Source organism: Falco peregrinus, chromosome 7, assembly GCF_023634155.1.
Source record: "Falco peregrinus isolate bFalPer1 chromosome 7, bFalPer1.pri, whole genome shotgun sequence".
NCBI classification, from domain to species: Eukaryota; Metazoa; Chordata; class Aves; order Falconiformes; family Falconidae; genus Falco; species Falco peregrinus.
The window spans coordinates 54,016,808-54,042,201 of record NC_073727.1 but is presented as its reverse complement, the minus strand read 5'-3'; the positions used below and the strand labels follow the sequence as shown (position 1 = coordinate 54,042,201).

The following is a 25,394-nucleotide window of genomic DNA, read 5'->3' as shown; positions in this document are numbered from 1 at the left end:
AGCTTTCCTTAGATAGAACTTAAGTCAAAATTTGTTAATCGAGATGCTGCTCTACATTTTCCTGGCAAGTCTGCAGAATGACAGATGAATGCAGTTTGAAGATGTAGGGATAACTGCTAAAACCCCCAGAAGTTCAGCTGGGCAAGGCAGGAATGGAGATCTTTCCTCACTACTCACCTGCCTGCTGGATGAAGTGCTCTCAGTGTTGGTTTTAGGGGCTGCTAAAAGAGGGAAAAGAAAACATTATAAATATAGCTCCTAAGTTATATGTACCATCCCCAAGAATTGAAGCCTTCATTCTGAAAAGGTATTTTTAGAGCAGGGTAACTACTTTCAATAAATGAGATAAAACTTTACATATCTTTCATTGAAACATCCACTCTTTCTCTCCTCAATACAGGTGTTGCTTCTTTCATGGAGTTATATGAAATGATGGTCAGAATAAATGGGAAGTTTTTGATTCTTTTGGAGCAAAGTGATGATCTGCCTACACAGAAGCAGCTTTCCTGCCATCTGTCCTAAGCAACAGCTGCATTAGCTACAGACAGGTGTATTGTTTTATTTTGTATACTTCTGGCATATACAAATATCAGACTTCATCATCTTTGAAGAATCTAGCGAAAAGGATAGTTAGAAAAGGTTCTTACTATGGCGCTTCTTTGTTTCTGCTTTACCTTCTTCTTTTGTTACTCCCAAGCAGCCCATTAATTCCTGAACTGACAAGGATTTATCATTGTTTACATCACAGTACTCCACAAACTTCTTCACACATTTTTTGGGTTTTGATTTCTTTCTTAGGAATCTCTTAAATGGCTTGATTTCTTTCTTGCCAATGTCACCACTGGAATTTTTATCTAGCTGTTTGAAATACCAATGGACCACTCTCTCTTCCAGAGTGTGATTTGGATCAGGCTCTGAAACCCTGAAACAGAAAAAAAGAATTTAGTCTCCATTCTGATACGTAAACCTCAGTTTCTACCTTTATTTCAGAATAGTTAGATCACTGTCAGATACTTTGTTACAAAAACCTCTCTGCTTTTGGACAAAAAGCTTCTTCTAGCAAATGCCTCTTTTTTTCTCTTTGGACAACTGTATCCTAAATTTTACACTAAGAGCTGTAATCTGCTCTTAGATAAGCCTCTGAAACTGTGTTGAGGTCAGCACCATGCTCAGAAAATAGTGCTTTCCCCTTTCATTTCCTGAAACAGAGAAAAGTGAAGAGAGAAATAAAAGAGAAGACAGTTTCATAGATCGCAGACACATTAAAACATGTAATATACCCAAATGAAGTAGGTCAACAGTCAGCATCACCAAATACCGAGGCTCCAATTGCAACCCATGATGGATGCTTTTAGAGATAAAATACCTAAATGTATTGAATTATTGGGTAAGTTATAACAATAAATGTCACCTCTTCCTCAGATGGTGAGCAACTGACCTGCAGACACACAAAGTTTGACAGCATGTACACATTTTTACTTCTATCTGTGACTGTTCGTTTTACAAGCAACTAGGCAAAATATGAATTGGGAAGGTAGCACACATTCATTAAGTAAAGCATCAGAGGAGAACAAAGACTGAGACACATTGTACCAGCTATAGATAAACTTTAAGCTGTGCTGCGGCTGAGAATTCAGCTATCAAGTGCATCTCTTAAGTGGACATAGTCCACAGTGGTTACCATGAAGAACAGTTATCACCGTGGTAACTTTGAAGTAAACTCTCCCATATAAGTTCTTGGCAATTTACCCTTTGTGAAGGCAGAATAATTACTTCTCAAAGCCCTCAACAATTCATTCATCACTGCAAGAATCCTTTTAAAGACACACTAAAAGGATCTGGAACCTACCGGCTAGAAGACAATGATGGATCAGAGACTGCATGCACCATATCTGTAGACAATGCATCCAAAACACTAGTCAGAAACTCATTCTTCTTGGCCCCAGGACAACCTAGAAAACAAGATTATTTTTTTTTCTTTTCTTGTTTCCTTTTTTTACAAAATCTAAATTCTAACAATAGTTCAAACTTAATGTGACTACCTTGTACACAAACGCTCACAAATTGTGGACAAGTTCATAACATAATTCAAAGACAAGCATCTAAAGTCAAGTACGTATCTGTATCATAGAGCAGGAATAGAGAAACATACTTCTGAATTCCACCAACTGAGAACCTGGTTTGCATACCACAGGTGCTTTTCTTTCAATTTTGTCCATTATTTTTCCTTCTTCAAAGTATTGTTTTCTATGGGTGTCACATTTTGAAAGGTAAAGCTTTGAAATTACAAAATACATGACACAGACCACTTGAAACACGGACTAGAAGCCCATAGCAGAACACTTCTTTCAGATTTCCACTTTTGCTCCTCTGAATTACCATTGGCTTTCTCAAGACACATTCTCCCAGTGCATTGGTCTTCCTCTCTGTAAAATGACAGTCAACTCCTTGCCCTTTTCACTTTTCTCTTGGACAGGGGTTAACTCCCATTATATGGCACCTAGCCCAATTGGATCCTGCTAAGTTGGTACGTTGGTTCATACTGTGACATCCTATGGTGATGACAGATCATCCTCATAACTACATTCCTTTATGCCACAAAGTTCTTCTCTGAAGGAAACGGACAGCACATTTCAGACACATAATACATCAGATAAACATATACTGAAAGATCCATTCTTAGAGCAGTGCAGCTCGAGCAGATAAATTCATCTGACAAGCACATGGATGTTGACACATGGAGGTTTGCTTATACAATACACCTGCTTCCTCCTCTCTTCCCTAAAGCCCTGAGCCAAACACCAAGTCTTCCCCTAGCCCTGCAATAGTTGAGTTAAACCAGGGGTCCTCAAACTACAGCCCACAGGCTGGATACGGCCCCCAAGGGTCCTCAATCCGGCCCTCCGTATTTACAGAACCCCCCCCACCCCCTCTTTGCTGGGGGTTGGGGGGGGGAAACCAAGCAGCCACAGATGGCCTCCTGCCACCTCATCCACGCGCCGGTCCCCTGTTTAAAAAGTTTGAGGACCCCTGAGTTAAACTCTAGGATGATCCACGGGCAGTGACATAGATATGACAAGCTTGAAGCTGGAACCCACAGTAGGACTTTCACAGAAAATTCTGTGCTGGAGGCCCACTCACCCACAGTTCTGTTCTTAAGTGAAAAAGGGAAATGCTTTGAAGTGTTGTGGAAAAGGAAGATTAGTCAATCAGTAGGGATTCATTATTTCATTACACTTCTCAGCAACCTCTGGAGCAGGCAATAGGATTATCTGAGCCTGAAAAGCCTCATCTTGCCCAGCAAATTATTTTTTAATACATCCTATGTTGATCCAAGGAAATGAACCTGTGTTATATTAGCCCTTAGCTGTGTTGCAGTAAGAATAGCTCAGCTATTATGCATAGCAGCAGCACCCACTACATATTGTTGTTGAACACATTCATGCAGTTAGGAGTTCTCTGTCTCTTATGTGTTTGCTTTTGGCACCAAGGACATTTTATTCCAGTAACTGTAAAAGGCATATAACAGGAATTCACTGAAACAAGTTTCACTGTACTAAAAGTACACATCTGAAACCAGTTGTCACTCTCCTAGATATGTTCCTCTTCCCTTAGCCTTTAACCATGTGGGGTTTTTTTCCTATTACAACTGAAGGAAAAAAAAAAGAAAGAAAGAAAAAAAACCCACCCCACAGCTATGACTATAATCCTAAATTTGAGTTCAGTGATACAAGCACTTGAGCTTTCTCTGTAAGGCACAGAAATTAGAAGGGTGGCAAGAGATTACTAGGAAGGGACAGAAGACTACACCAACAGGTTCCTGGTAGCATTCTGTGCGTAGGTGTGTTATCTAGAGCAAAGAAACTGCTGTAAGGCTCAGACACTGCAACTGTGTAATTTAGTTGTGCTTTGAGATTTAAAAGAAGCCACATAACTTTGCAAGTCACAAAAGCATGGTTCCCCAGAGATGAGCAGGCAGAGCCCAAGCAGTGACCATGCAGAAGGCACATCCAGTCATGTTAGTATGGCAACCTGTCTGAACCACGCAACTAAATGTCTGAGCAAACCTACTGAGCACTACATCTTCGTAGCAAGGATACTTGGCCCGTGGACCAGAGCTGGTTCTCTTCAAAGAACATGCAGAAAGAGGTCTGTCTGAGGCTCTCCGTGTAGACCTATCTTGAATGACACAGGCTTTATTTTGTTTTGTGCTGAGGTCGTGTTACTGTCATTAGGCAGAAGCCTGAATCTTGCTCCAAACATGAGTTGAGAATTGATACTGGGCTTGTGGAAAATGCAGACAATACCTCAGCATGTAACAATGCAGTGCAATATAGATAAAAGACAATTTTACTTTTTTTCTTTCTCTGTCCTTTTTTTGATAGATAATGATATTAAAATCCAATTTGATTTAGGTGCTCCACCTGAATTTTTCATGTCAGTTATGAGTGTATTCCTGAAACATCTGGAAGAAATGCAAAAGTATGCTCTAGATAGTTTCCACTGCTGTTCAGGGAGCTGCTGAGTGTACATATGCTACAAATGTAGAGATCAAAATCATGACTTAGCTTGCTATTTATGAGATACAGCTAGGTAGGGGAAAGTATCAACTCCTAAATTTACAAGAAATCACGGGAAAAGATTCCATAGTTTAAAACCTTTCTCTGACAAGTCTCCCTAAGATTAAGAAAGGTTTATAAATATGTGTTGCATGAAGTTGCAATAGCAGCTGACAGCAACAGAAATCTTCTTATAGAAATCTTGCTGTTAAAACGAACACAATCAGTTGCTGTGAAACATTCTGAACTATAACTCTGCTACTTAATGTAAAATGACACCCCACAAAATCCTCACCAGTTAAATACAGAGAAAATATTCAGTTTCTCCCAATTATAATTTTTGCTGATGTGTGGGCAATCACACAGCAATTTACTTCACAGTGAAATCTCTGTTCTTTGCACGTGTTATTAACTCTGAATAATTCTCTGGAGGCTTCACACTGAGCTTTAATTTTCAACAAACTGTGGATGAAATGGCGAGACTAGGGGAGCTTTAGCTTGATTGTAATGAATAATTCACTCTTACTGGACTAAATACAGAAAGGGAAAGACTAGTCTTTTATGGGAGCCTTATGCTTCTCACTATGGTTTATGTGCTTCAGTTTCTTCTTCTGCAGCTGCTTGTCCTGTGTGGATTTGACAGCTTACATAAATAATAATTTGTTGTTAAAGGGTTGAAGTTGAAACCACATGGAATTAACCTACAGGTTCGAAGATATAACACAGAACTGAATGTTTGCTTTAAGGATAGTTTTACCCAAAGTAAACCTTAGACCAACACATACATACCACAAATGACGGGAATATGCAAACACCTCATTTCAGCTATAATATAAAGGTAATCAAAGAATCGTCATTATACATTATATATCTCATATGTACATGTGTCTCTATAAATATATCTACCTTTAGTACTGAGGATGGATTTTGGGTGTTAAATCTGTGGGGCAGTTGTCTGTAAACCTTCTAAAATATGCACCCAAGTGCTTTGGAGCTCCCTGCTTGGTTGATACTAATCTACTACTGTCAGTCTTGGAAGATTATCTTTTACAACACATCTGAAGTCATGGCTAGGAAAGTATTAAAATATTTTCTTAATTTCTGTAAAAATGTGAATACAATAGATAGGATTAATCACTTTAAAAGGGAGTTTACAGTAATCTTCCTGCAAGAGAGGAAACTGTCTTGAGTCAGTCACTCAAGTAATTAAAAGCATGACAACTTCCAATTAGCAAATCTAAAGCTTCTTTTTTATTCCCTGTTTGCTAATATGACTATCAGGCTTAGCAGTGCACTCAAATACAATGACCACTGAAACACATTTGAAGAGTATAAGTAAGTTTTGATCTGCCAAAAATCAGAATGATCAGAACTACTCATCTTTCTTGGGCAGTTTTTTACTTCATTGAAATGATAGATCCTTAGAATTATAGAATTGTCTGGACTGGAAGGGACCTTAAAAATCATCTAGTTCCAACCCGCTGCTACGGGCAGGGACACCTTCCACTAGAGCAGGTTGCTCAAAGCCCTGTCCAACTTGGCCTTGAACACTTCCAGGGATGGGGCATCCACAGCTTCTCTGGGCAGCCTGTTCCAGTGTCTCAGTACCCTCACAGTAAAGAACTTCTTCCTAATATCTAACCTAAATCTACCCTCTTTTAGTTTAAAATATAGTGGTACAGCAGAAAAAAAATTAACAAAGCTTGTCAGTGCTACTGGTTATCCTGGAAGAGCAGACACTACAAGGAAAATATTTTTTCTTGGGCTCTACGCACACTTATACGTACAGTTCATGAGTTTATTTCTGTTGATCCATATAAATCACAAGTTTGTGTTTGTCTAGATATGCTGAGGGCTTTGCTAATTTTTTGGAGGACTTCCTGAGCCCAATTACAGCAAAAAAAAAGCCCTTCAAAAGAAGAGCCTGGGAACAGAAATTTGTAACTTTGATGGAGACTAAAAGTCATGGCCTCAACAGTCAGTGATTTTATGGCTTGTTGCAGTTTGTTTCCTCACAAACAATAATTATCTATTAGTCTCTGTCCTAGAGGACCTTAGGAAATGATCATCTCTCTCCTTGCTAACATCCCTCAGGGATTACTTTTTTTTCTTTGTTATTTTTTTCTCTTTTCCTCTTCCTTTCCTTTTCTTTCCTTTCCTCTCTCTTCTCTTCTCTTTTTCTCTTTTATTTTCCTTTTATTTTTTCCTTTTATTCTTATTTTTTAATTATTTTTATTTTCTCTTCTCTTCTCTTTTCTCTCTCAAATATTTTACCAATTAAATGAATTAAATTAAAACTCAGAGCTACATTCTCTTTCATATGTGCTTACCCAAATTTCAGAAATAATGAAGTAGAATAGAGCAGATGTAAGCTGGAAGGGAGCTACAGACCCATTGCTTTGTAGTCCCAGATATCGATGTCTTACAGGGAAGAAGCATTATTTCTGGAGAACGGCAGGAAGCAGATTTCAGTTCTCCGCATATATTTAACCTTATTTTTGTTATATTGTAAAATGATCTTTCTGTTCTAATTTCAGGTGGTAAAAACCAAGAGAGTTAACAAAGGATGCTCTCTCAAGGCCCGGTCTTTCAATCCCAGGCATTCATATCATACCAAAGTACATTGAGTGGGATTTGTTGAACTTGAGCTTGCTGAAATGAGGTGTCTCACCCGTTAACAGTTATTTAAGCTCAATATAAAGGAACCAATTCAGAAAGCCCTCATCCTAACTACCTTAAACTTTTTCTTAGAACAGGATAGGTTCTCCCTTAAAATGTGTCTCTTCTTCCCCATTAACTACTGAGCAAGTCCAGCCAGCTAACTTACACTCCAGGTGGTGTAAAACTGCTTGTGATTAATTCTATATGTATCTGTTTTCTAAGTTCATTGAGACTCAAACTACTCTGCTATTCTTTGGGTAAATGTTGTGGAAAGAACAGATAATGTTCCTAGCAGAAATGTATATGATCCTATAAACAGTTTTTGCAGGGAACTGAATGATAAAGTTAGGCTAGGGCATTTGCTGATAGGAAAAGCAAGCAGTTCATTACATTTATTTCGATTCTTGTAATATTATTGTTAAACAAGAAAAAGAAGAATCGTCAGAACACAGGCAGCATGAAATAGCTAACTTTTGATTACCACTTTTTAGTTTATTTTTTCCTCCATGAGACTCGGAAAGGGTTTTGAGAAGCTAGTTTCTTGCTGATAACAGTGCAGAAATGTCACTGTGAGAACAGGCAGGGATGAACCAGCTAGAACACTGTAATCCTCTCAGATGCTATCCAAAACTCAAAGCAGAACTTGAGAAGGTCTGTGGACCTTATGTGCTTTTTTTAAACGTTCTCTTGTAGACTCTCATCTTTCTAGTTTTGACTGGGAACAGGAAAAAGATCTGAAAACTCAGATGGTAAGGAGGTCTTGCTCCTTTGCTGCCTAACTGGACACAAGGCAGCTGATGTTTTTACTGGGTAAACACTGCCTACACAACATCTACCCCCGTTTTGCAGGCCAAAGACATTTCAGTGTGCTGAGAAGAATCTGAAATTCTGAGCATCTAGGTTCAGCCTGTGCCAATACAAACTCCTAACCTTTAGAGGCTTGTCACCTTACATTTAACATGATCTACAATAAAGCCATGTGGGTCCAGCTCCAACGTAAGACAGACAACATATTTGACGGAACTGTTGGCACAGTGACACAAGTCAATCAGCCCACTGATTAGGACATGGAAAGAAGAGTTTCAAAATTAGAAAGAGGCCCCCAAAAATGCCAGAAGAGGAAAGCGACTGGATCTCATTTTCAAAAGGTTATACTATTGCTTCACGTGTCCAATTTCATGACTGCCTGTCCCTGGGATATATAGCTGGTACTTCTGATTTCAGTAACACTTTCAACACTAGCTTATTACAATTAAATATTTTGGAATCCAGTTTTGTATAGTATGGCAAGCATCTGAATCTCTGCATTATCACTCTGAGAGTCTCAACAATTAACAACCAATATTACTTAGGGAGTCAAAACGCAGCCCTTTTTAGCAATTTATTACTTCCAATTCACTTGTATTTTCATCATGCTGTTACGTCTCCTCTCAAGAGATGGGTATGAAATAACCAAATTTAATCACCTCCATTTAAATATCCATTAAAAAGGAAAAGCTATTAAAAAAAAAGTATGTTGTTGCAATTATGGAAGTGACCCCAGAAATAAGGTGCATAATTCAGGTCTCCTGCTGGAAAAATTGAACTATGGGGACTTGCTTACTGGGGATGTTTTTTAAATTACTTAATTAATCTAAGCAGTCTTCTCCTTGGAAACATGCATGAAAAACAGTCTTTTCTACAAACTGGTGTTGATTTCAACTTTTCTGGGTATCTCTCACTTTTATCATCAGAGGCATCAACTGAAAATCTCAAAAGCATCCACTCTCAGCTAAAGGCACAAAAAAAAGTCTCTATTCTTTAATGTTCATTAAAGCAAAAGATGAAGGAAATTCAGAGCTGAGTTAGAAACTATCAGCTCAGAGGCACACGTTTATGTGGAGCAATATTCAGAGTCCCTGCCCACAGAGTGGAACTAGATTTTCAGAGAAAAGAGCATAACCTTCATGCCTGTCTGCAGTTCTTACACTGTCATAAGACAGGATGGATGGAGATGTAGGGCCAATAGTCATTAAAGATGCCTTTCAGTCCCTCAAAGACTGCTAAATACATGATGGATTTCTTTTTTTAAAGCGCCTTTGAAGAACTGTGCTTTTTTCTTTTTTTCTTTTTCTTTTTTTTTTTTTTTTTTAATGCAGATGGTACAGAGCAACCCTGACCTGTGGTGCACAAATGGGGAGTCCCATGGATGCAGTGACTTGGTGTCTCTATCCTGGAAATGGAAGCAGTGGCAGAACCACCAATTATGAAGTTAAGTCACTGCCACAAGGGCACAAAGCATATTGTTGAGTGGTGTGGGATGAGCTGGAAAAGAAGATGGATAAGGGAGAGGCAGAAAAGAGGTAGAAGACAGAAGATCTAGCTATGTTGCAAGCAGTCAGGTGAAGTATCAGAATCTTTACCCATGCTTTATTTTGCTTAAACAGATACCTATAAGTACTGAATTTGAATTAGGACACATTTTCATCTATGCTATCTGATTATTTTTTCTCCCTCCCTCCCATAACTAGCAAATGAAAGATTTAGAAATTGGATTTCCAACACAGAGAGGAGCTGGTAGTAAGGGGAGGTAGGCATGGCTAATTCTTGGAACATTAACTGTATACTGAATTTTAACTCAGAATTTTTTACAGCAGTGATTAAAAGAGGTTTATAAAATGGAAATCCTGGAAGCAACTGAAGTGAAATAAGAGTCAGCAAGAACGACTAAAGCATTACTTGAACACTATGGAATGAACCAGTCCTTGGAAACCTGGCATCATGAATATCTATCTCTCTTTATGTAGTATTTAATTTGGGATTGGCAGTTGTGTTACCTTCCTGGACACTTTCCCTGAAACATGACAGATTTCCTCTGCAAATACCATTTCAAATCTCAGTGGTTCATCCTTTACTAAATAAAAAAAAGCTGTAAAATTACTAATACATATGCATAAATACAGCTTTACAATTGCTGAGTATGAAACTTTTACAAGGTATGATATTAAGCAAGAATGAAATGCCTTTAGTTCCTGCTGAAGGAAGTGGGCATACTATGACAGATTGAAGGCTCAGGCCTTAATAGTTAGACACTATTCATTTAATTTAAAAATGAAGGTGCACTCCTAAGTCATCATTACCCAGATCACTTCTCCAGGGGTGACAGAGCAAGATCTCTGTAGCTACAGCAGGTTTCCAAACAAACTTTTTTTGCAAATTGACCTCTATTTGCAATGGATCCTCCAAGCCAAATACAATACTGTGTACCTCATTAAACCACAATAAAATAATGTTCAAGTAATTATGAGCTTGACTTCATCCCCCAAAAAGCAGGGCAATTCAGAGTTAATCATGTCACCCTTAATTTGCAATTTACAGTAAGTGCTGAGGAAATGAACACAGTGCTTGGTAGCAAAGATCATGCAATGACAGAAGCACAATGGAGTAAATTAAAGATGGAGATGAATGTAATTATGGTTCAAAAGTGTCTGCCAGGAAGGATGCAATGCAGCTGACTTCATGTAAAAGAGTTTACAGCATGTGGTTTGATTACAAAGTGCCTTGGGTCGTTTTACATCAGGGAGATCCAATTACACGATAGCACTCCATTATGGACCATGAGGATGGTTTCCTCACTGGATCACTAGGTCGGATGCCAGTTTTACTGTGTGCAGTGTGGTCTGTTTCCCTCGTGTGCTGCACGTCTTGCATTTGGTCAGGAATGAAGCTAGGAATATCCTGCAGCCATGCCAAGGCCTGGATTTCCTTGTATTTGTGCAGAAGGCCACGCTGCCAGCTGCAGCAGAGGCTATGGAGTTTAGTGCTAATCATGTTGCCCAGAGTCAGTCACTTGGTATTAACAGGTAATATCCAATGGGGCTGAAGAGAAAGGCTATTGAAAAGTTAAAACCTTCTCAGGCTTACTGACCATGGGACTCGAGAGGAAACAAAGAGATAGTGAAACACCCTATCATACCCCTCCAGCAGTCAGGCTTGGTCTGAAAAAATAAAATACATGACCCCATTTTATACAGAGGCTGACATGACATGGCATGCTGCAAAACTGGCGTGTGGACACTGTTATAGGAGTGTGTGTGTCCTATTTCTGGAGCAGCCCATGAAATCTCATTTGTTGATAACACAGTACAGCAACACACAAAGGAGGTTCTCATGCATCTTGCTGTCTGCTGCTGCATAAATGGAGAGATGAGAACAAGACATCACATTACACCTTTGTGCCCAGGGCATTGCAGGCTATAGGGGAAAATACAATATGAATGTACAACAGCAGCATCCCAGATGCTCATACCCAGCAAAATCAAGTCCCTCTTGTGCATGCATAAATAACCTGATTTCCAGCTATGAATTTTGCAGCAGTAAGTGCTTGCCTGTTGGTGACGGGAACTGAAATAATGACTGTGATTATAATCCATACACCCCACATCTTCATTCAAACTCTCTTGTGAATACTCCTTTGGTATAAATATACATACTCTAATGTTGATTTAGTAAACAGCGGTCATTTTCCATCTCAAGCGAACGAATGTAAAGCACTTATTCAAAACTAGAGGTCCACACTCCATACTTGGAGACACCCAACACTGCAAATTCAAACACAGTCTCAGACCATGAATTTTATACAACTAGAGTAAACCAAGCCCTCTGCAGATGGCTATATAGGGCTTCACATGTTAGATTGTAAAAAAATGAATAGGTGTTCTAATATGGTTACAATCAGAAGGCAGAAGAGAAGGTAATAAGAAAAAATATCCTTAAACCTTTAAGAATGCCTAAGATTAGATTATGACTATCAGTGTGTGTGTGTGTGGATTACAAGGACAAGATGGATAGTTAAAACCCATCCATTTCTTTCAGCTGGTACAAGCCCATTCACAGAGGGTTTTGCAGCAGGATTCAACTGTGTGCCATCAGAAAGACCAAAGCTTAAACCAGAACAATTTACTTGTGTGAAGCAGAAGGACATAGATATATGGCAAGGGTAGTGAAAGGAGGAGACAAGCATGGAAATTAGAAGGGATCAGGTAGAAAGTCAAGGGAGAAAAGGAGGCATGGAAACTAGTGGGGAAAAAAGCTGCCTGAAGTTTCAAGTGAACTCACACGGACAGCCTGTGCTCTGACAAACACCTCCGACAGCACTGACAGAATATTAATCTTCCTCCCCCATTCTCCTCCAAACAAAACTGAGATAGCTCTGTGTTCACAAGAGTAGGCTTTTGGTGGTTTTGTTTTCTCTGCTTCTGCCAAAGCTATGTGGATAACATGGCTGAATCTTTGCATCTTTAGCTGCATTTGCAGAGACAGAGGGTTTATATGTCTTCCTGTTGCTTCTGGCACTCTTGGTATGTGACCATGAAGTAGCTCTCTCTAGGCCTGGCCAGGAGACAAAAATTCCATCATGTGGAAAGTGACAGGATTAAGTAATTTAGATTTTAGCCTGGTGCAGAACGAGCATTTTTTCCCTTTTCTTTTTCTTTCTTTTTTTTAAGAATAAAACACCCCATCCCATCCTGGCCAAATAGCTTGGTGATGAGGGCACGCAACTGAGATGGGGGAGACTAAGGTTCAACTCCCTGATCCAAACCAGACAGAGCAGGGAGTTGAAACCTGGCTTGCTGTTATCCCAGCGGAGTACCCTAATCTCTGACACTAGAGAGTCAGGTTCAATTCCCTGCTCTGTCTGGTTTGGATCAGGGATTTAAACCTAGGTCCTTTCCTTTTCAGCTGAGTGCTCTAATCATCGAGCTATCGTGTGTCCACAGAAGTGTTCCTTTTGTTGTGAGCAAACTCTTCAGAACAATCACAGTGTCAGCAACCACTTCTAATGCTACATTAAAACTTTTTCTTCAGAAAAATAACAATAGCATCAGACTGGACAGCATGTCCTTTAAGTTAAGGCTTAATCCTGCATGGTGTACAGAAATGGAACCAACATCTTCCAAAAAGCCTGGCAAGTAGGTCAACAAACAGAATAATCTCACTAGATCAAATGAATTCATGAGCTTAAAGAAAAACATGGGCTTCAGTGCTTTGCTGGATCAAGGCCACTGCACTTTGCATACCGAAGAGTTGAATTCTCAGTGAATAAGTTTTTTACCTTGCATGTTTGGGACTCAAGACTTTTTGCCTTACCAAACAACAGAGTTGTGGGAACTGATGCTTACGCAGTACTTTATCATTCTGCCATACTATAAGTCAGTGTTTACATTTTTTTTCAGTAATGCATACACACAAGAGAAGCCTGTTGTTTGATATAGGGACTCATTAAGTCTGTTGGAGTTTATTTTCTAACTTTAAATCCATTCTAGTTAAAACGGAGCATTTAACTTGTCTATTATTCAAGACAAATGTTTCACTTAGGAGACATAAAGAACGTAGACAATACAAGTTCCAGTGGGATAATGTTGAATTCAGAGCACAGTACAAAAAATAGGGGCGCTGGAGGGAATCAAACATTCAGATATCGTGGGATAAAGCAAAAAAGGAAAGATCATTCACAGGGGCAACAAAAAGCATAGGGTACTTTAGTGGTTCTATCTCAACTTGATAGTTACATTTCCATTCACAACCCAGAGTACAAGCTTCACTTCAGTCACTTTTACTCTTTCAATGAAAAAGTTTTCGTTCAATTATCTGAATTTTACATGGATAGAGAACTCGAGGTTCTCACACAGTACCTTCAGAAACATCACCAAACCTGGTGCTTAATAACATGACTTAGTAAGGCACCTGGGACTGTCTGTAATATTAAATGTATCTTGGGTTGTTCTGATTCCTGTGATCTACTGAAGCAGAATCAATACAATCTATGAATTTCATGGGTGTATAAAGATAGAAACATCTATTGACAAGGAGAGAGGATGGGAGTTCCATATCCAAGTTTTACAATAATTTTGAGTGTCCTTTAGTTTTTATATTTGGGGAGGGGTTCTGCATGAAAAGGATCACTTTTCTTCTCTCACTTATTTGAGAGGTTCCATTAATGCCACTGACATGTTTTGAAATGGTTACCAGGAAACACTGCAAAAGAATATAACTGCCTAGCTACCAAAGCACATTTTAAGAATAAATTGCTTTTCTTTTATGACAGGCATTTATCTGTAGTCTCTGCTGAAAATATAACGAGTATAGAATGTCCTCACTTTATCTGTCCTGTGTTACAGGATTCTGCTTTATCTGTAAACAGAGATCACAAAGGCGGCAGCTGGGGGGTAGAGGGGTTGGGGAATGAGCATTTTGCTGTTGAAGGAACGAGTTCAACTTTTGGTTTGGTTACAAGTAAATTAACCCAGTTAATTCCTTCTTGTCTCCAAATTACAAGTGTTACTAAGGGAAACTGCTGAAGCTAAACAACTGAGAGCGAAATCAGATCTGTCAGGGGAAACTTGACTTGAGCCTATGCACAGGGTATGAATCCTTACTTTAATATAAAATACATTTGTAAATGAATACTTCAAAAAGATAAACATATTCCTCAGTATTAGGACTGAAAACTGGCCCATTTATGAGAGCCATCTGAGATATAAGGCACACAAAGTACCCTTCTCTTTCTGCACAGTTGAATAAGTTCTGAAATTCACTATAGAAGGAGGGAAAAGTTTTAACATCAAGACATTCACTGTGTCCCACAATGAGCTTACTTTCTGTATAGCAGCCTATATATCCTCCTGAATTAAGAATATGGCATAAGATTACAGTTAGGATAAGATCCAGTGGGTCTAATGTGTGTTTTTTTCACTCTCCCTCCATAAGACCAGGTTTGACTTGAAGCAAGAGGTCCAGGTTTAATAGACTCATTCAGGTAATAGTTTTATGATAAGAAACGCATGCCTCTCACATAAACCAGAGTTTTCTGACCTGCTTCCCAGGGCGACTTTACTTGGGCGGACTGTAAAGAATCAGAGCAGTGTGTATCTGTTCAAATTCCTCCTTCCCCCCCAGCCTTCCACACAAAGTGACTATCAAGTGAAGCCTGCCCACAAGATACCCCACAGCCAGATACGAATGAGAGCTAGCAACAACAAAGCATTCACCCAAATGCTTAGTTAGGTCTCCAAGCTTAAAGCTCAAGCAGCTGAGGAATTTGACAAAACAAGGTTTCACTGTAAAATAAACTGTACAGTTTTCACTCTCCCAGAAGAGTTCTGCTTTCCCAAATAACCCTAGTTTCACCAAGCCACCTGCCTATGTCAGGGAAATTAATGAACTTCAAAAGTAAAAACAACTTGTGATGAACAGTGAACCCTGTTTTTCTAAACATCGGAAATGCCAGCACCACAGCAGCGTGCCTTCTTTTTTACCAAGCCATACAGGGAGCTGTAAATTAAAGCCTGATTCCTGGACCTTACATGGCCAGCCACTGCACTGCACATTCATCTCTTTCCTTGATTCAATTGCCAAGCTTGCAATAAGGTTGTGTGATGCATGCCTTAAAACACAAACTTGGCTCCAAGAGAACTGTGCACCCTGTTAATATAGGTGTCAAAATATCTGTCTTAAGAAACCGGTTTTTAATAGGAACTTCAAATGAGTGATTTTTTGTCATCCATATTGGATTAAACTTTTGCTATTGATAAACACATCTAGAGAAAAAAATGCTATGCATAAATCATGGACAGCTCATAGAATTAATGAATTGGGCTTGTAAACATGTGAGACACAGATGTTGTGGCTGTTTGCCTTGATTTTTTTAATCAAGAAGCAAGAACAAGAGGAAAAAGAAACACAGCAAAGGATGAAACCAGCATTGTGTCAAAGAAAGTGGACGGTCAAAAACCCCCTATTCTGCAAAAAAGTGTTTGCAAAAAAATAAGCTTAGCTCAGCTTGCAACAGGAAAGCATTGGAGTTTCATTAAAAAAAAATAAGAATTAAAAGTAATTCAGGAAATAAAGTAAATTTTCATTAAAAAAATAAAGTTTCATTAAAAAAATAAAAACTAAAAGTAATTCAGGAAACAAAGTGATTTTTTTTAATAAGAGAAACTAGTTTCCTTTGATTCAGTAGGAAACAGCTTAAGTTCAGCTAGAGAAACGTAGTTCCTTTCAAAATCTGACAGCAGAACTGTGTATCTAAAATTAATTATTTTTATCCATGACTTTGGTTCAAATCAATATGGCAATGTCAATGACATCTAGAGCATGAGCTGTCTGTAGGTGCCATTTGTGTACTTTAGACAATCTCAACCTCTCCAGCCCAGCTGGTGTTCTAATTACACTGAAGTATGCTTTGCCCAAGCAGATAGGAAAACTTGGATTACACTAAATGATTACGGAGGAAGCGAGATATTTAACAAAAGTTCTTAATTAACTAAGTATCCTGGCTTGCCAGGGGAAAAAAGACTCATACTGTATACAGAAACCAGTCCTTTGATATATATACAGCACAAGATGCATCAATTGTGTCTTTTTGGAAGCAATCTTCCCGCATTTCTAAGACAAAATATGTTGACACAGTTGTAAGGGCTGGAAAGTTACATTTTCTCTCATGGTTAAGAACACTCCAATTTTTTAATAGGTCTGCATGAAAAATCAGAAAGGTAAGTATGCAGATACCTAGGGGTGAAAAATCTTGCCATTTCTAGTGATGTACATGTAAACTACCACTCTGTAGCTTTAACATACATGGAAATCATTCATAAATGGAGAGTGCAGATATGCTCAAGGAGTCACATCATATGTGCAGGGAACTTGACATTGCCTGAGGTTGTTGAGCTCACCAAAAAGAACTCTTCTTCCCTGGAGGAATGTCATACAACAACCTCTAGGCAGACAATGCAGGCACATACATGTGCCTACAGGAAAGGTGGGCTGGCCAGAGCAGTTCACCCCACTTCTGGCAGGGAAAGAGTTCAAAACCCCTGCTAGGTCTCACTGACAGGAAAAGATACAAAGAGCTCATTCATCACATCTTGCCTCCAGCCCAGGCTCATGTCTGAGCAAGCTGGCCTGTGCCACATGTGGAAGGAGTTGATTGTCCCAACTCATCTCAGCACACGAGTGCACACAGCTGGTGTCACCCCAACCTCCCCCCTGCAGCCACTCCAGAGTCTGGCATCTGAACTGCCTTGCTCTGGAGCAGGACAGCAGAAGCAGAGGAACAGACCTCTGCTCAGATGTTTGGAGAGCAGAAGACACCTACACTCCAGGTGCCAGCAGCACTCTCCAGGAAAAATTAGTATTTGTGAGAGATACCTGGACTGTAACACTGACACTTCTTGAAACCTAACAACCCTTGCTACTGAACCTCACTTATTACTTCCCTTCTGTGAAATAAGCAATAAAAATAATAATGAAAATATCAGAGCTCTCTATACTGAGCCCTCTGTAGGGACCGGTAGGTACACTGTTCTGGTTATCAGCGTCATTTGTACCAGTTTCAGTCCTAACAGAATGGGGTGAGATTCTTTTCAATTCAAAGCAAAGAATTAAAAGCAGAATTTGAGTCACAGTTTCACAGATTAAATAAAACAAATAGCTTTAGAAAAAGTAACTGCCCAGCATAGCAATAAACTATTATTTACTAAGTCAATTACAAAGCTACCTTCAAGCAGTTATCTATACAATCATCTGGATATTATCAGCTAATGTTAGAGGACGTAATATGTATGTACTTATTTTTCTTATTCTTAATAAAATGACACAACAAATTTTAAAACTGATGATAGCAAAACCACTGTTTTCTTAAATTTGAATAGTACAGCCAACTTGAGTGAGGCTAAGGAAAATTTTCATTTTTTTCTTTAAAGTATGTCACAACAGTTCATTACAAGCAGCAGAAATAGGATACAGCTCACAGAACGGGTTCAGTTCAATTCAATAAATGAGAAAATTCTTTATTGAGCTGGCTTCAATATATTCATAAGTAGAACCTGTTTAAGACCCTTTCATAGAAGGGTAAGTTGAGAAGCATAAGAGGATCTCTGTGCGTACAACATGTGCATGTTAGTATAAACACAGATTTAAATTTAGGGCTATATAAACTATCATATAAAAGCTTTTAATCTGCATAAATCAGAAACACATTATTCCTGCACTGTGAAAGTACAAGCACACCACACCAAACAAACACCAGAAGAAACTATACTCCAGTGCACCTTCACAAATCCTGTGCAAGCACGTTATCCAGGAAAAAAAGAATCCAAAACTCTCTTGCATAAATATTTTAGAGAGTTTTAAAACATTTTATTAGGATTTATTTTTTTTTTATCATTCCAGCCTTTTCTTTGTTCCTGTGAATTCAGCTATACAGATCTCAGAGGGAGATAAAAATTCTAGCAAATAAAATACTTCAAATAACTTAAAATTTACTTCTTGCATTCAAAGACTAATGGATCAAGTACCAGATATACGGAAAAATTTGCAAGGGTGGAAATATGTGCTACATATCTTAACGGAAAACCAGGAATCTTCTTTTATCAGTGGATCAGAGATCTTGTTTCATGATGATTTAAGTATTACTTCTCTGAACTAAAAGTAAGGGGATCGAAATCTCCAGCATACATGAAGGGGTAAATCTTTTTAGTCACTGGTGATTATTTCAATACACACATATACACATTACACACAACTAATGGAGGTTTTTATGGTGCCTTCCTGCTTGAAATGTTGAAAATGAGAGACACATAGAAGTAATGGCGAGTGAGACTTTAGAACCAAATGCTAAATGCAATCTATGTGTTAAATCCAAAATACATTCTATTCTTTTCACCACCGGATAAATAGTAGATATAGGACAGTTAACTACATAGTTGAATACGTCAGTCAATAGCTATGTCTAGACTCTGGTTTTCCATTATGAGAGTCAATTTTTCAAACTCCAGGTTTATTTTCTGTGGACAAATCTGCCCAGCTCTAGTAAACATTTTCTGTTGTAACTGTGGATGGCTACAAAACCTAGGAACACTTTGTTTCTTGGTACTTTTCCTCGTTATAAAGTTCACAGCACAGAAGAGTCTGTAGTGATGAGTAAGTCATAAAAGAAGATGAATATTCACTCTGGTTCTCAAATGAATTTGATTCAATAACCTTTGCTTTGCCTTTAATTGTGTTCCAAAGCTAATTTCAAGTTGGATCACTACCAGCAAATCCAGATTATGTACTCAAGGAACCCAACATTCAGACTTGTAAGGACAGATTCTGTAACTCTCCAGTTAGGCAATAGGACTCGTACCCTGGGACTGAAAAACCCTGACTTTCCACTGATTCTGAGTGCCTGCATCTGATTTAGCAGTCAGAGACTACACAGCATGTAGAATATCAAGGGTTATGGAACCAACCTAAACCTTCGTTCTACAAACCCTTATGCCTGAACTTAACTTTACAACCACATGTAAAGATTCCATTGATTTTAATGGAAGCAATCACAAGAAGAATGTGGATAAATGTTTGCAGAATCTGGGTTCAGCAGGTCCTGAATTGTATTTTAGGAAGATTTACAATTAATTGCTTGTGGATGACTTACAAAGCAAGAAGCTTTACCAGAAGACATTTCTAGATAGCAAACAAATTCAAGAACTTCACAAGCATAAAGGGCAAAATTTGTAAATAATTTTTTCCCAAAATTATTCATGGATTTTTGCCATATGCTAACATCAGGAATCTATGAACAGTAGCACTCCTGCTGAGCTACAGAGAAGCAAATTTCTGAATCCTGTGAAGCATTCTGAATCCTTTGAAAGAATTCCCAGATGTTTGCATGGTGTAATTTCATTTCCTGCTCGAGGGCTCTCAGTTGTGGAGGCCTACAAGTTGTATTGAACCCGAGCAATAACATCGTGTATTTGAAAACCACTGAGACTGTCTCGTATACACTGTCATCTTTGTGAACATTTGTTCTACATCTCTTCACTGAGCCCAGAGAAATGCATTCTCTGCTGTCTAAATACCTGATGCAAAAAGGGACCTGGAGGAAAGCCAGCTGGCTTAAGCTCAGCCAGTGTGAAACAGAGGTGACATATGTTGGCAGACGGAAGCACTTTGAGGAATTGGCAGGAACTTTCACTGCCTCTTCAGCTGATGGCATCTGTCCACCCATTGTCCAAGTGGCTTTACAATCATCTAGACTGCAAATTTTCCAGGCATCATCTTGTTATTCTGTGTTTGCACAGTGCCCAGAACACTGGGATCCCAGACTATACAACTTTAAACTATTGTGATACAAACAATTAACTATACTAAGCACAGAGACTTCCCAAGCTCATTCCCATGCAGGTATGCCATCCTCTGTGGCTGTGCCAAGGTTGCAGCATTTCCTTACAAAGACATAGCACGTATAGTCAATCATCTCTCTGATCCCATATGACCAGGAGGACACCACCTGGCATTACCATTAAGCCTCAGCTGGAAACTTTGCTTAAATACTGGTATTTTACTTTCTAAAATAAAACTAGTGAGAGCGTGCAACACTGATTTTGTCACTGATTTTGTCTCTTACACTGGTGACCAGTTCCACTGGTCTTCCCAGGTAAGCCATGCTAGTATTTAGAAAATGGGATCATCGAATATACTCTCTGATTTTCAGAGACAGCCTTTTTCTCAAAAACAAATGAACAGAAAGATTAATGAAGCAGGATAAAGTAAAGATGTTTTCTTCAGAAAATTATATCTACTGATAAAAGATCAGAGTATCAACAATTTTGATTACATCTTGTTAATTTTCCTCGACAAGTGAGCTAAACTCATTGCTGGAGTTTATATGAACATATAACATATACCATCTATATGTTATATGCACTTTCAGGCATTACTCATCAGCTAAATCTGATATTATTTCTGTGTTATACCTTAACATACTCAAAATGTTAGGAAGTGGGAAGTCTTGCACTGCCTTGATTTTTCACAAGCCTTAACCTCATAACTCTGCCTGGATTTCAAAAAGTCAATGTTTGATACAAAACACAAAATTACTGGGGTGGTTTATTATCAGTACAGGGTATTTTCAAAGTTGTTGGGAACTGAAAATCTCACTGAATGCACTGGAAACAAAGTGCTCATTTTATATGAAAACCGGAACGCTTTTCCAAGTGACTAAATGCAAAGAATAAATACCTAACCATTGTTGTTCCCTCTTGAAAATACAGCTGCAGATATACATTCATTCAGAAATGAAAATATTTCTTTTTCCCTGTCCACAGATTAAACATGAGAGCTGTTTCTGCCAGATAATCAAGGAGAACTTGTATCCAAGTATGAAAACACAAGAAAACAAGATGTCCATTTTGCAGGGAACAGCCTTAAAAACCAATGGCATGTTTTCATTCATTTTATACTCTATCAGATGAAAAAGGAGAAGCCCCATACCATGCGTCTTAGAAGACATAGCGTCTTCTTATGCAACTCCCACTCACTGTCATGATAAGGTTCAGGTGTCATTTTTCATTATGATTAAAGCCCTGGCAGACTAAAAGGTTTTCTCTTTTTCTGTTCAGTTATATGAGTTTTTCCTGCCATCATTCAGATTGCGAGATGATAATGATTGCAGGCACTCTGGCAGAAAACACTGAGCTTATTCTACATCAATCTTCCCCTCCTGTGTTGTTTTTTCTACTCCTCACCCAAGAACCACAATCAAGTTGCCTGAAGTTATTACGAGATACCTCTCCCATGTCTTCACTGTACCAGAAATTATTTCAAGATTTTTTTAAAATGCATTTCTTGAAGCTTAGTAGCTTTAAGAATACAGCATCAAAGTTTTTTCAATGAGGGCAAATATTTTAATCCCTTTTATGTTCCAATGTGATTAAAGATTCCCTCTGCTTATGCTTATGCTGCGCACAGTCAATACCTCAGTATCTATAGGCATGCACTTACAAGCAGCTGTTTTAAAAGGGTCTGAAGTATTTTCACAGTAAACTTCAGGCTTCTTTTAAAAGACAATAAGTATCCCGATTTTCTTAATACTTACATACATTTTCTGCTGAGCTCTGCTGAGCTAAAAGAAACAAAGCTGTTTAACATGCACCATTTTGCACTTTCTTTTGGATTTCTTGATTAGGCTAATCTCTGCATCAAAACATTTCACATAAATTCATTTCCTTCTTTGTCTTTTTGGTATTAGAAAAAAAAAAAGAATAAAGATAAAAGGAGAGTAAATATAATGCTCAACAGAAAGGAAGGTATCTCAGCTCTCCATTCTAGAGCATCTCTGTCCCCAGGGAGGGCTTAATGCTACGTGCTTTTAAGCAGCTGAACACTGACCAACAGAAATTTCTTGAAGTACAGAGCATTACTGCATGCACAGAGGCTCAGGGATTTCAACAGTAAGCAGGGCCGAGCAGACTAGATGGAGTGCTAGTTTAAGGAGAATGAAATTTAAGATTTCATTAGACTAAAACGGTTTCAGGGAGCCATTAGTCATTTCTCTCCCCCTCCCACTGACCTGATATCCACGGTGTAGGTAATATTCCAAATACTTAAGTGAGATAAAGGAGTATCTGAAAAAATGCCATTTTTCAAACAGATGCTCTCATACCCAATTGGTATTGTCAGACTTATTTCCCTGCTAAAAGCACTTCAGAGTGGAACAGTGCAAGAAAAAAATGTTGCTGTGTGATCCAGTCTCAGCTGAATACCATTAACCACAGCAGAGACAAAGCTAGGCTGTATCTCACTGCTTGTGGAATACCACAGCTGTTCATTTTCATGATTTGTTTAGGTAAGGTGTCAATTACGTCATTTAACTTGAGCTATCAAAATATATTCAACTACTGATGTTAGTCATACTTGCTCCCTCTACAGTTAATGGAGACAGGCACTTCCAGAAAGAGATTCAATCTAAAAGAGATAGCACTGGGACACACAGACAAAATGCTAGCATAAGGATCTGAAGCAATTGAATATTTATATATCAAAATCTCTATTCTACCTTCAGATACCAAAAAAGGCCATTTGTTTGAATGGGTAAGAATTAATGTCTTGTGGATTTTTTCCCCCTCTTCAGTGTGATGACTACAAGCCCATGATAGATTTTCCTACTCTGCTGCATGTGGTTTGACCAGTAATGCATTCTGAGTTTCATCCAGGAGAGCTGTGTAATTACATCTTACAGGCTAATCTGCCATGACATTACAAAGTCTGTCCAAACTTTCACTGTCTTGCAAGACCATACTTGTTTTTAGGTAGGAAGTTCACTGTTTTGACCATTGTTAATGGGTACACTCCTTGCTATACAATGTTCAGAGATAGTCAAACAAAATTACACCATGTGGAGGTAGGGAAATGTGAAATATAAGCACAGATTTATAAAGCAGCTAGAAACTTTTCAGTAAAAATTACATACAAACATTAAATCTCTAAATCAGCTCCATGAGTTAATAATACTCATGAAAATGAGACTGTTATCCATGATGCTGTTCTGTTTTTTAAAAGAAAAAGAAAAACAAAAACAAATGTATTCAACCAAAGCTTTTTTCACTGCTGGATTTAGAACTCCAAATGTATTAAATGATGGATTGAATGTATGGATTTAAACGTATAGACAAATTAAAGTTAGGAATTAACAAATCTTTCTGCAATGTCTTTTTTCAGGTTTACTGAAGTTTTATGGTGGAACAGGTTTCACTTAGTTTATTAATTCTCACTGGTGGCAAACCAATTTTTTTATGCATGTGTATTTATATATATACATTATATTCATGTATCTATATATACTTTCACTCAAAAATAATAATTTCCCTAGTAAAGATGGAAGAAAAGGGTCCATCTTTATCAGAATGAATGGCAAAATCATCAATTGCAGGGAGTAGCATTTGTCTACATATTTACATCATTGATGATTAAACCAACACAGCTTCATGTGAGTCAGTGGAGCATTTCTGGTGTCCACTTGGCCTTAGAAAAGGCATTTCTGGGGGAAAGCATTCTCTCACTTAATCATTCTTTGGCCCAGAAGGCAAAAAATACCATCAGAAACCCATTTGAAGAGTGCTAGTGCAGCACCAGTGACTGTACAGCTGCTGGGTGACAGCCCCCTGGGAAGCCAGCCAGACACAGGAGGACATTCTCCCTTTCTGGGCATGTGTCCCCTGGAGGTGTCCATCCCACTGCTCCCACTGAGAGCAGGACCCGATGGCACAGAGCAGCACAGCAGGCGAGGCTGCTCTGCTTAACAAGGGATTTGTCTGGAAAGGGAGGACAGCAACAAGTGAGGTAAGAAAGAGAATTTATATTCTTTGGCATAGCCTCCAGGACTTTTTTTTTAATGCTGAGAAGCAAATGAAGTCAGTGTTTATTAGTCCTAATATAGTCCTGTAAAATAAACATAAAATTATAGGTTAACATTAAATAGAGCAGTGAATGAAATGCTATTGCTGAGCCAGTAGCATCACCTTTAATTAGCCAGCTTTTCTCTTTTGCTAGTTGTGACACAGCTGTGTCTTTCACTGGCACTTTATTGGTAGCTCAAATGCTTTCACTGGAATTTTTTCAGTGAATTCATGCATAACTGGAAGTTGCAGCAGCTCCTATGTGCTTGAGCATTTTTTTTTATTTCAGATATTAATATTTCTGCTTTAAGTTGGGGAAAGATATTGTTTTGTTAAGAAATGACAAGTTGAGGAAAAAATAAAGCAATATGAAGAACTGTGGCCAGACCATTAGTAATTAAAGACAGGATGGGGAAATGGACAGAAGAGGGTGTGCAGGAAATAAATGTGATCTGTAGAGCCCTGAAAAATAACTTGCAGGCCTGCCTTCCTCTGGAGCCAGACTGCCCACTGGGAGATGACAATATCATCGTGTAGACAGACAACAGGGTAATAATGTTGAAGGTACTAAATCCAAAAGCCCAAGCAAACTGTTGGAGGTTAAAGAGACAGAGTTCTCTTTGGAGGTTCAGCTGCTCTGAAGCCACAGCAGTGGCCTGAGGGCTTATTGCTGGACACTTCCCTCATTACACAGCGGCCTGACCCGCAGACCTGCGCAGCTGCTGGAAGTTCTGCCCAGCCCAATGCCTCGCCAGGCCGTACTCCACACTCAAATTAGCGTCTGGGTTACAGTGGGGGGGCTTGGACAGAGCCAGCGCTCGCGGTACCAGCCTGGGTGCAGCGTGCACCCCTCTGCCCATCCGCCAAGCACACTGGTGCTGCGTTAACCCCACTGCACTGCAGACATGGACATCTCCTCTTTGACAGCCACAACTTTGCCTGGCCAGCATCCCCCACCACTTCTGTCTCAGGCTAC

The 25,394-nt window shown here is 38.8% G+C and overlaps 1 protein-coding gene across 7 annotated transcripts in view; it reads right to left on the bottom strand.

The window, feature by feature from the left end:
• SMOC2 (SPARC related modular calcium binding 2) overlaps nt 1-25,394 on the bottom strand; it is a 147,724-nt gene that overhangs the window by 4,204 nt on the left and 118,126 nt on the right. For 2 of the 7 annotated variants that reach the window (XM_055810747.1, XM_055810751.1), the window contains exons 10-12: nt 1,850-1,952; nt 648-922; nt 178-218 (exon numbers count right to left, since the gene is read on the bottom strand). In XM_055810747.1, coding sequence (XP_055666722.1) covers nt 178-218; nt 648-922; nt 1,850-1,952 — 419 coding nt within the window. Of the gene's footprint in view, nt 1-177; nt 222-647; nt 923-1,849; nt 1,953-25,394 lie in introns of all 7 variants that reach the window. The other 5 variants (XM_055810749.1, XM_055810752.1, XM_055810746.1 and 2 more) reach the window with 3 other exon arrangements.